Source organism: Nyctibius grandis, chromosome 19, assembly GCF_013368605.1.
Source record: "Nyctibius grandis isolate bNycGra1 chromosome 19, bNycGra1.pri, whole genome shotgun sequence".
Classification (NCBI taxonomy): domain Eukaryota; kingdom Metazoa; phylum Chordata; class Aves; order Nyctibiiformes; family Nyctibiidae; genus Nyctibius; species Nyctibius grandis.
In genome coordinates this window covers 6,376,808-6,389,099 of record NC_090676.1, presented here as the reverse complement: position 1 = coordinate 6,389,099, position 12,292 = coordinate 6,376,808, and the positions used below count along the sequence as shown (strand labels likewise).

At 41.0% G+C, this 12,292-nt stretch overlaps 1 protein-coding gene across 2 annotated transcripts; it reads left to right on the top strand.

Moving 5' to 3' along the window:
- Positions 1–3,945: 3,945 nt before the first annotated feature.
- Positions 3,946–11,988, top strand: FAM210B (family with sequence similarity 210 member B). 2 transcript variants are annotated; one of them, XM_068416209.1, is made up of 3 exons: positions 3,946–4,145; positions 7,352–7,524; positions 9,719–11,988. In XM_068416209.1, exons 1-3 carry the CDS (start codon positions 3,975–3,977, stop codon positions 9,834–9,836), a joined length of 462 nt encoding a protein of 153 aa, XP_068272310.1. In that variant the 5' UTR covers positions 3,946–3,974; the 3' UTR covers positions 9,837–11,988. The 2 variants fall into 2 exon arrangements, with proteins under 2 accessions (XP_068272310.1, XP_068272309.1); XM_068416208.1 differs by having other exon boundaries at positions 8,803–11,988.
- Positions 11,989–12,292: the final 304 nt, after the last annotated feature.

The window sequence follows — 12,292 nt, the reverse complement described above, 5'->3', positions numbered from 1 at the left end:
TGAAAAATGTGTAACGAATTTGGTGTCATGCAATTTATAAAGCTTAGAAGACTTCTAAGACTTCTTCATCATCAAAGCATCATTGTAGTTTGACTAAGACGTTATTAAAAGTAAGCTGTTACTGAATTACTAATGAATCACATTTATCCTTACAAATGAACTTAACTCCTCACCTAGGTCACCGCAGGGTCCCACAAGCATCAACGGCACTACTTAGCTTGCACTCTCGACAAATCACAGATCGAACAATTCTGCAACATGGATTTCTAGTTACAGAAATTGCATGTTAGGGCACACTTCAGTTCTGTCACTGTTCCTATAGTAAAACCAAGAGGTTTTTGACTTCAAAAAGTCAAATTACAGAAGGGAAAGTGTTATGTAAGGGGTTTATAGCAGATATCTTGATAAAGGGTATCCCCTATGCTACTTCATTGTAAATGAAGTAGCATGGCAAACATTTCTGACAAATTAAATGAGAACAGTCATTATGGAAAAGTCTTTGCCTCACAGGAATCCAAATGCATTTTCTGGTGACATTTCACTTACTGCCTCTTTGACAATCTCTCATCGTAATTCCCAGATTTACTCTTACTGACAATAAACAGAAATAATGCAATAATAACATGAATAACACAAAACCAGAGCAGCGCTATCTGACGGTTGGAAAATTACCAAAGGAAATAGTAGTCAATCTGCATAGCAAAAGGCTGAGAGATGAAGCAGTGGTTCAAACAGGACACAAATGCAGCAGGTCAAGTGCATTGTCAATCTAAGTCTATTTTTAAATAATAGATCCCTAAGTCATCTTGATTTGGGATTCACATCTCGACATATCATGGCCTTATTTCAGGACTGCTGAACACACTTTAGAGATCTGTAGATATTTTAGCATTTTGTAGCATCCATTTTTTTCAGTTTATCTTATATTTAGTATAAATACCAAAACATTTTGATACATGAGTGCTTGTGGGAAAATGAATGACAGAGAAAGAAGTATACTGATATAAGATAAATTATGAAGGTATTGCTTGAAAAATGGACATATTATGAAGAATTATATTCTAATTATTGACGAGCAATAGGACAATTTGAGTTAATTTTAGAAAAATGGAAATCACTCGTCAGTCCTGCTCACTATCAATAGCAATCACCCCTATTTACATGAAAGATAAATGCACTATATGAATGTAATAGAGAAATTCAGTATCCAAAAAGTGAATCTCTCATCCACATTCAACCACTATTGCGCCCACGCTGGTGGACACATCATCACGTCCTCCCACGGGATCTAAAGTTTTAGCAGCTAGTAAATACAAGTTCAAGGCAGTTCTTTGTTAGGCCTAAAGTCTTGTTCTCCCAGCAACCACACAAATTGCAAGTGAGTTCTCGAGCTTATCAGTCATTTCTTTAACTCCTTACTTGTCAAGTTGCCTTTCAGCTGCACCACCAGGATTACTTGTACTTCCAGGTTTATAGGTAAGATTCCAGGTGTCCTGGCAATCTCTGAAGATTTCAGGCAGTAAATAATAACTTGGTGGAACATGCAAATGGAAGATGGCCCCAAGTCCTACTACTGCAGGCAATGAGAGGTAAATACAGTGACATGCAAAGAGTAAATGTTGTTGTACATATCACAGAGGGACCTGCGCATCCAGGATAACACTAATGTGTGTCTGTGCAGAAGCATTTTCTTGAGCTGTCTTTGAAAGTTGTACCTTCTCCCATTTGTCTTAGTTACAGTGAGGAGGATGGAGCTAATGTCTTTTTCTTTGCACTTGTAAACTCTCTTCACATTAAGGTACCTTAAGCCTGGATGTTTGCTTGTTTTTCAATGAGCATGTCTCATTTGATGTTTACATTATCGTTCCTTCCTTCCACTGAGATTTTGGAGACAGCAGACAGCCAGACTGTACATATAAAACTGCCAGCCCTAATGCTTTTATGCCTCATTAACTGACCTCCTGCTCTTTTCTGCACTCGCCCACGATTTCTAGGCATCCAGCAGCAGCATAACACGAACGCCCACAGGAGAGCAGCTCCGTGTTCTCCATCATGCAATGGCTCTAATGAGTCTGCCAGACAAACACAGGGAAGCGTCCAGTGTGTATGTGCAGAGCCCAGCGGTGGTCCATGCCAGCAGAATTTGACTGACATCTCCTTTACAGAGTGAGACCAGAATTAACTCCTGGGATTTTTTTATAATTCAGGAAAAAAAAAGACAAAAATTGTAGTGTGCTATGATTAGAGCACTGACATGTTAACATCATCTGTCTGCTCAGGTGGTGCTAGTGTACAAATAGTCACAGAAAACACATTAGCAAATTGCTTCAGAACAGTAATAAACACAATAAATACGTGAACATAATAAATACAGGAAATTGTGTTCCAAGAAACTGTTCTCCTACAAAGCATTCAGAGAGAGGCTAGATTTAAAAAGCAAGAACTAAAAAGGAAGTTTAAAACCCTAGAACAGGCAGTGCTGTTTGTTATGCCCAGAACAGACTTTATTTTAATGCATGCAAAGCTCTCTCCCTCCAAGACACTCCTTGAAACCCATCTGTTCTGTGGTGCACGGCACTTAAGAGCCACCCACCATGTCGTTTCAGCATTGTGCCATTCAGTGTTGTCCTGTGAAGTACAAACTTGTGCTCCTAAACTGCAAGTTCTTCCGGAGGGAAAACCTCCTATTTATCTGACACAGTTCTCCTATTGTACTCAGGACTGTATGCTTACATCACTGTGAAAACAACAATGTGCCTGAAGAGGACAGGCTTAGTAATTAGGAAGAGAGAAGTATTTTATTGCCAGAGCTTAGCATTCAGATTCGTTGTTTCAGTACATTAATATAGTTAGGCAGTATTTACCCTCCCCTCACAGTGAGCAGCCTTGTCTGTGATGGCAAGGAGCCACCGTTTCAGAAAACTGCAGTGACTGCAGTTAGGAAAAGCCTTAGCACTGGGCAGGGTAGCGGTCGCCTTGCAGATATTAAACCATGTTCAGTACCATTAACACAATAGTGGAAACACCACAAAAGGTCTGGAAATCACCACAGTTATGCATTGATCCTGGAAAGTACCGCATGTGGACAGACCTTTCCCATCAACCAAAGCCATACAGGCTGAAATCGAGCTCCCCAGGGCACTGGGATTCACCTGCCAGGAACATCCCCCCACTCTCCCCAACATCTGCAATTCTCCCACAGTGACATTATACTTCAAAGGTATTTGAAAAAGTATTTCCTACTTTTCCTGTTGTGGTTTTAATACAGAAACAAGGCTATAAATGCAAGACCTTCTCAGTGTTTGTTGGAAGGCTTCTTCTGGTCCCGGAGATGCTATGAACCCCTTGGGCCTGGAAAAGCTTTGTGTTTGCACTCTGCCCTACACCAGGAAGTCTTGGCAAATTATTAGAGCTCTTCAAGACAGTCAGTAATTAAATAAAATGCCTGTACTGTGAGCGCACGCACCAGAACTGCAGCAGTGATGACACTTTAACCACCTCTTCACTTTAATGTACGGGCAGACTTAGGGAGCACTCTGAAAAGCAACAAGAATCACCTCCCCTCCACGCTTACAGCCTTAACACCGCCGAGGGGACTGAAATGGCAGTTCTCCCCCCTCAGCGAGCGACCTGGAAGGCCACACCGAAAAGCTGCTGTGGTTACGCTCCCACAGCTCCCTCCCGAAGGGCGCTGGAGGCGGTTTAGCCAGCCAAGGCAAGACAGGGGACTGCCTTACGTAGTCCAAAGGGGCAACACACCGCCTTCAGAGACTTTTTTACCTCAGACCAACAAGGCGCAGCGATCGCTCCCCCACAGCGGGCAGCGACGCCTCTGACCGCCCTCCCTCAAATACCCGCCAGCCCGCCCAGCGGCGGGCGCTGGGCGGGGCCGGTACTCGGCTTGTCAGGTCTGGTCGCCTGCCCGCCTCGCTCGGCGCGCAGAGTCGGGACTGCGTTGGTGTTGCGCCGTTGTTATGTACCGCTTGGTGCGCCTGGGCCCGCAGCGGCTACCGGCGAGCCCGCGCAGCCCCTCGGTCGCCACCATCCCTCACGTCTTGGGCTGCGGTCTGCGCCTCGCCCGGGCTGGCCTCACCCCACCGCTGCCGCTGGTAACGCTGAGATCTGCCGCCGGTACCTCCGCCAAGGTAGGTGGAGGGGGGGCGGACCCCATGAGGTGCTGCACTGTGTGAGGGGGCAGCGCGGCCTCAGGGTTCGCCTCTGGAGGGAGGGAGATGCCGTGGTGGGGAGCGGATCGTAGGTTTGATTAAAGCACGAGCTGGCCTGGCCTGGAAGTGTTTTCTAGCTTTTGAGGGTGTCTACGTGATTAGGGGTTCAGCTGGCCTGCACCTCCTCGGGGAGGGGGGGGGGGGGGGGGGGGGGGGGGGGGCGTGTGTGTATGTTTTCCCTGGGGGCTGCAGTGTTTGAGCACTTGAGTCATGAAGAATAAGAAAAAGGGGTTTTCAGAAATTCCCGCAGACACTGAGAAGCCCGCGTGTTCCTGGTGGCTGACGGGGTTTTCCAGAAGTGCCGTGGATTTCAGCCCCTGGGAACGGCAGCGGGTGGCATGCTGGCGGGACCCTGCAGGGAGGGGGCCCGGGCCTGACTCTGCCTTTTCCTTAGCTGAGAGATAAAATATGAACGTGTACCATTCGTTGCTTTGGTTTTAAATTTGAATTGACTCAGGGAGAAAAGCAAATGAAGGCCTTGCACGTAACTCTTTTTTACACTGCAGTAGATTATTAAATCATGTTTATGTTGGATTTCTGTAGGAGGCAGGGACCTGCTTTACACCTGCTTGTGCCAAGATTGTGAATGTGAGCTTTCCATAAAAAGCCTCATTTACAGTTTAGTTTCTACAACTTAATTTTCAGGTTAATTTCTGTAGCTTTATTACAAAGCATAACATGATGTTTCAGGTTTCTTTTCATGCCTTAGTTTGTCCAGAAGCTCAATCTTTGTCTAAACAATGGGAATAAAATTGGCTTTCTAGCAGAAATACTGTAGCAGAATTATATGGAAAATAGGTGGCTTTCTTTGCTAAGTTGTACATTATTCAGGACATGACTGCACTGGGTAGTCCAAACAATATCTGTTGAGGTGGTACTTTTTTAACATCTTACTTTGATACCATTCAGAAATTGCCTGGCATGTGAGCCTGAGAGCATGAGTGGATTGAAGTGTGGTTGGATGATGAGAACAAGGTATTTTTCAGTCCTTATGATCCATCTTGCAAGCGTGTCTGTAAGACCCAGAGCTCCTCTGAGGCTTATGTGTCTCTGTGGATTGTCAGCTCCTGTTTTCATGGCAGCTATCTGCAGAAAATCTTCATATTTGGCTCCTTAAATAGATAATGATCATCTTTGTTTGGATGAAAAATTCACTATAAGCTCTTAAATCTTAAAATACCATTCAAACCACGCTTGGCTTTTAAGAAAATCACACTGTTGAATAAATGAGTATTCTTGACTAAGCATGTGATGTTGACTGAATTGTTAGGACAGCTTTTGGCAGACGCTATTATGAGACTATTTTCTTCAGTTTATTCAACTAGTTCGATTCAGTAACTCAGTATTTAAATTTTACAGACTGAGAGTTAAAAGAGCATTCTTTCCCCCCACCCCCCACTTTCTATAATAAAACTGAAGAATAAGAGAAAGAGTTCTGAAACATGGTGAAGTAGCAGCCATGTAGTACAGCCATGTGTGGAATCTAATTACTTCTAGTGGCTGAAAGTAATTAGATTATCTAACTATGAATCCATTCTTTTGCTTAATGAGCTTGCTTCAAAAAAAATATATATCTTAACATTTTTTCCTCATTTGCCTTCTAGTATTAAAACTGCTTGGTTTAAGCAATAAAGGATTTCTTTTTCTACTGGACATTTTTCGTTCTTAGTCAAGTTGCAGTGTCTATTCAAATATTGCTTTGGCTCATGAGCCAAAAAAGAAAAAGATCTAACATTATGCATTATGTTTGAAAATTTAAAAAATACAAGAATCAGAATAAGTTGAGCTACACAGTTCCCTAAATACATATTTATGGATCAGCATGATTTCCTGTCAAAATGAAATACAAAGTAACACAAATTATGATTGAAAAAGAGCAGCAAACAGGTTTTTTGGGGGGTGATGTGGTTGGCATGGTTAAAATCACTGATTAAAACGAGTTCATCCTACCTTGGGTGTTGTAAGAGGAGCCTGTCTTGTATCCTAATTTACAATCTCGCAAAGTCCAAGGATTAATCAGAAGTATTTTTCTTCTAATTTGTGTGCCTTGAAACCCATCTACAGTAGGACAAAGTGGTGCCAGGCATCCGTAGCTGTACCTGTCCTGTGGGCAGCGGTGGCCTTAATCGGGCTGTCTCGTTGTCACGACTGCTGCTGAATTCCACTGAAAAGAACGGACTCTTCTAATCTTTCCTGACAACTGCTCGCTAATTAGAGAAAAATCCTGAGTCTTTGTGGAAATGTTTTCTTTCTCCAGTTAGTATTTGTTCTATGAATAGTAGAAGGCAAGTATGAGGAGGTATCCAAGGGCTGTCTTAGTACTAGCACCATATATCCTGCATGCACTATCAGATTGCTTTGGGGTATATTTTATTTTGAAGTTCTGCACTTTAAATTTACCCAGATAAAAAGCTGTCAATAAATTTTACTATGATGACAAACATTTTCAGTGAAGTTAGGCAATTTACACCAGCACTGGCATGTCTGTGTAGTTATTGTCTACCCAGTGGCAACAGTATTGCTCGTTGCTGTCAACAGTATCAGTTCCCCAGTTCTTCCTTTTTTCAGCTGATCTACAGAGGGTGATTTATAGGAACATAAGTGTTGGACCTTTTCTATCAGTAAATTGTTAGTAAGCCAGCATCAGTGTGGTATCACGTAGACTTCCAGTGCCATCAGCTGCTTAGCCCTTGAACAAAAAGCTATGTGACAGAATTCACTGTGTGAAGCTGAGCAGCGGGTGTAAGCGAAGATCTCTTTGGCACCTCAGTCTCATCTCTCAAGCAACTGTGTGTGGGTGTGCCTTGGCACACATTTGGATCAAGTGGAAGACTGGGACTATAGTAACTCTTTTTAATTATGAAACTTGCATTGTGTAAGAACTTGAACCAAGCTCAGTGCACCCCTTTGATATGAATAGTTGGGAAAAGGGAGCTTGCATGGGCTCTGCCACAGGCATCGCTATCCTGATGTGAAAGAGCAGAAGTGTGTTACTATCTTTCACAAAGCATTCTGAACAGCACTGTGTGCAAGCCACTTTTTTAATTATTTCAGATTGGTTCAGCTGACTAGAATATGATATTGTGCTTAATGCTAATAAATACTTTTAACTGTTTTCTTTTTAGGATGCAGGTGGATCCCCCGAAAAGGCAACCACGGATCCCAGTGGTGAAGACAAGAAACTTAACAAATCCCAGCAACTGAAACAAGTTTTCAAAGAATACGGTGCTGTAGGGGTTTCATTCCATATTGGAATTTCATTAGTATCTCTAGGAATCTTCTACCTGGCTGTGTCAAGGTGAGGTTTGTACAGTTGTCTGTAGCCTCTAGGTAATGGTTTAGCCAGGAAAAATGTCTTACCATTGTGCTTATTTCTGGAAAGAGACATGTGCTCTATGCCTGTTTCATCTATAAACAGCAATCTTCTGAGTTTTCAGTATAGATGGATCCATAAATGGATCTAATCTCCCATCAGGCATGAGAGAAGATAGATGTACATGATCTTTTTGCATAGGTTTGCGGTCCATGCTGGGCAGGTGAGAACAGCAGAGTAGAGACTGCACCAGAATAACTAGCCAGACGAGAAAATTTATTTTTGTTCTGCAGAGATATCTTTTGTTCTCAAACTGTAGTATGGTCTGTAAAGATAGAGCCATACAAAAGTGCTGGAGCTTAGAGATAAATTTATTTTTCTGGGTGTTGAATTCAGTTTCTGCAGTTGAAAGTGCAGAAGGCAACAGGCACTACAACAGGATTAGATTAAAAAAGAAAATACTAGATAACTGTCTAGGAGTCAGGTGGGAAATTGTGTGTGTGGCTTTTGAGCATGAGGTATTTCAACTGAGGAGACAGGGAAACACATTGTTTCTCAAAACATTCCTTGCCGCTTACTCTTAACTTCAGTGGGAACATGCGAATGCCTGATTTCTCTCGTTCGCTACATCGTGGCACAGGGTGACAAGGAAAATTGGTTTTCTTCAGGTATGGTTTAAGAGATCCATAATACTTCCTCCACTTGCTAGATTTTAGATAAGATACTTGTCATCTTAACAGCTTTGTACTCCTCTGTTAGCACACTCCAAGCCTAACAACAGGTGCCTTATTTGGTTTGAGTTGATCTATATTTCTGTGATAAATGTCATCAAGTCACAGAACAGGTGGTATTTCCTGAATTTCCAACACAAATTCACAAATTTCTAATTTTTTTAGAATTCAAAAGTAGAGAAGTAGATTATTTTCTTTCTGAAGGCTGAACACGGGGCTGAGTATTCTCCATGCACGTGCTGCAGCTATACAGTTGTAAAACTAAGAACGTATTTATCTTCACAGGGAACTTATCAATTTAAGAAAAAAATGTGCATCTGAAAATATTGCATGTGTTGTTGCTACAGAATTAACTTGAGCTGTTACTGCTGAAATAATTCATTGTTTTTATGATTTAACAACATCTAATTTGAACATAAATTCCAGAGCTGGAAATGTGCCATGTTAAATTCCATGAAAAACATAGCACTTTACATTTTTTAGCATGCAACCTTAAAATAAACTAAAGAAATCTTGTTTTCTTTTTCCCCAGTGGTGTGGATATGACTGCAGTTCTCTTCAAACTTGGTTTCAGTGAATCATCGTTGCAATCTAAAATGGCTGCTGGTACAAGCACGTTTGTGCTGGCATATGCTATTCACAAATTGTTTGCTCCAGTACGAATCAGCATTACTATAGTGTCGGTCCCATTTATTGTCCGATACTGCCGGAAGATTGGTTTCTTCAAACCTCCTGCCCCAAATCCATAATGATTTACTGGTTTTTACTCTGTTTTTTTAAATGCTCTATATCCATGTAGCTTTTCAGATTGCTAAATTACTTTAAAAGACTTATTTGGATTCATGTTAATGCTGACCTCCTCTTGCATTTCTTGTTCTTTCAGGTAAATGTTACACTGTGAAAAGTGCTGTCCTTACCTTCTTTCCTTTTTGCCACCTCCTCTTTAGAAAAACCTGTTAAAATGATATCTCATTTCCACTGCAAGTGGTAATATAAATGCTTGACAATGATCAGTCTCTTTAGAACACATAGTTCTGGGTCTTTGTGATCTAGCTTTTTGGGCCTTAATTTTTTTCTTGTCAAAATAGAGTGGCAGCATTAGTTTATTACTGTGTAGCTGAGAAACAGAGTAAGATTCTCTTCCTAATAGTCTGTGGAATAAACAATATCCTACTGTATGAATAGTTCTTTTGGTAAGTGTATATATTGGAATAGATAGGTGTTTCTTTTGTTATAGAAGGCATATATTATGTCCCCAGTCTTGTGATACAACACACATGCTGAACTAACTTAATTATTTTAGCCAGAATAGGTGAGGCACTGTTCTGAAACTACAGCTCCGTTGTGGTGCTTACATGTTTCAAGATTTTATTGTTTAAAAAAGTGCTTTACTTATAGGCTAGGAACTGGCCTTACTACAGACCTTTTCTTTTTTTTTATGCTTATAGACTCAGAAGGAACCCTGAGTCTACTGAAATCAGTGTAACCAGAATTACCTCCTATGTGAACATATTCCAAAGATCACCAAGTCAGAGGCAAGGTATCTGTGGTTTTTTAATGTATTGAGATGTGGCTTTGTGCTAGAGACACGTTTTTAATTGAAAACTAACCCTAGCAGCTTTCTGCTCCTGTGGATGAAACTCCAGATGTTACAATTCAGAACTCTCAAGAGCAATTCCTGTGCTTTTGTCTGACAGACTGTCAAATATACCAATTAGATGTCCTTTTCATTTCCTTCTTTGGACACTTATTCCTATCAGAATGTAGTTGCACATGCACATATTCACATACCACCTTTCAGTTAGCCTAAAGACAGAATCCCAAAACTAGGTAGTCAGCATAACATTCTGTGATAAACCTGGGTTTCAAACGTAGGACTCTGCTTCTGAGATAGCTTGAGCCAGATCTGTCAGGCTTTTGGACTTGTTCCTCCTTCCAGGTCTGCTCTTTTTACACTGTCTTTCTCTGTCTTTGTGCTTACGCTTACCCCAAGGTGGCTCTGACACAGATCTGTTCATACAGGAATCCGATTAAAGTAAAATAGCAAGAAATTACCCTGGTGATCAGAGTAATATTTTTTTTTTTTGCTGAAATTTAGTGAATTGAGAGGAAAGAATCATGTTATTAGGATAAGAGCTGGCAGAGGGAGGGAAGGAGAAGCAAGTAAATTCTTTTTGTTATGAGCAACCTATTAACTCCACTCAGCCATAACATTAAGTTGCACCCTGACTCCTTTGCCATTTGGAAAGTCCAACCCATAGGCTGGTTGGATGCTCTGAGGATTCTCAGGTTCACAAGTGAGCAAGTAGAGTTTGTGCTCTAGGAAGATGATTCACAGTCACATACATCCTTGTACCTCTGTATTATTGCTTGGGTTAATCAGAGGTTTTCTCTGAGATGGGAAAACTGGAAGAGATGTAGTGTACTTCCTCTGCCCTGTGGAAGCAAGCTGATCCTAAAAACTGGCCCCTGGAAACAAAGAACCCCTTGACAAGGGCTTGGTCTCAGTGGGGCTGTGCAATTAGCCCAGATGAGGTTTTAGTGTCTTAAGATGGAAACAGTTGCAGCAGTGAGCAGGTACACATGCTAGAGGTACAAACATAGCCATACATGGCATATATGTAAAGATGCATTACATAGTTAAACACTGCTCAAAATATCAGCCTTTGGGGCAGGACATAGTGAGAATCAGCAGGGCCTGCTTCCATGGGAGCTGTAAGCTGGGTCACTAACAGAGCTTATGTCATGCACAGCTGCTTGGCTTGCTGCTTGGAATATGGAGCCAATGCTCTGCAGCTTCATGTACCCTTGTGCACAGGAAGAATGGCTGTCAAGTTCATTTTGACTAGCTGCTTATTCAAAAAAAAAAAAATCAAGTTCAGTTGGTGTTTTTTGTTTCGTGCCTCCTTTGCAGTACAGCTGCTGAAGGTGGCAGCTTGTCCAGGTTACTAGCTTCAGCTTGGTGCTGTTTGAACCAGCTCTAATCAGAGCTTAAGTTTCAAATCAGCTTGTCCCTCAAGGAAGCTCCGCCTTTACCCTTGACTAATCCATGTGGTTATTATACCTGGTATGTGGATGGAATGTTTGATAGTGCAGTTTTTACCTAATCTACACAGCCGTTGAAGGGTTATCACGGTATGACAACATGCAACCAACACTACTGTAGCTTTTATGACCTACTACATTCTAGAACAGCTAGTCTTAAATTTCAAGTGGGCAGTCACTATTTACTTGGACTTTTTTCCTGTTCACAGAAGCCTTTCTGTGTTTTTTTCCTACATGCCCTCTCTCTTTGTATCAGTTGAAGGCAATGTTCTGTTACCAAGGATAACAAAAGAATTCCAGAATAATCACAAGGCATCCTTGTTTCCTTCATTTAATCAGTCATTTCTGATAAGTGTGTTTTGTCCTAAAGTTGATAAAAAAAGGAATATTCAAGCTTTTTCTTTTTCAAAAGAAATCTTTCTGTAAAGCAGGAATCATTTAAAGCAAATGCACCTAAAAGTTATTAAAAGTCACCAGCACTAACTAGAGATTTTCTTGCAGTAAAGAAACAGAGCTTCATTTAAATTATGACCAGAATTTAGATTACCTATTAAGATAAATATGGTTGTATAGACTACTGGCAATTTATTTAAATGAAGTTTTTTGAAAAGTATATTTTAAATTAATTTGAGAATATATTTTGAATTCTAGAATCCTTGCTTGTAAAAGGATCATTTTTTAAAATGGTTTGTAAAATAGTGAAAATGACCATAAAGTCTTATAATGAAAATACAATAAATTGCTTTCTCTTAGTTTGCTTGAAGTGTTTTCCTGGCAACTGGTTTGTATGTTTTGGTGGTAAGTGGCCTGACCCTTGCTGCATTTTAGGGAATAACACCTTACAAGGCCAGATGTAAACATTAGTTCCTGTTATATAACCTGTTTGATAACAATACTCTCCAGACCTTTTTCTTAGAAGTGCTTTCAGACCATGTTGTCTTTCAATAACTGCATAAGAAAAAAGAAAGAAGTAGGCC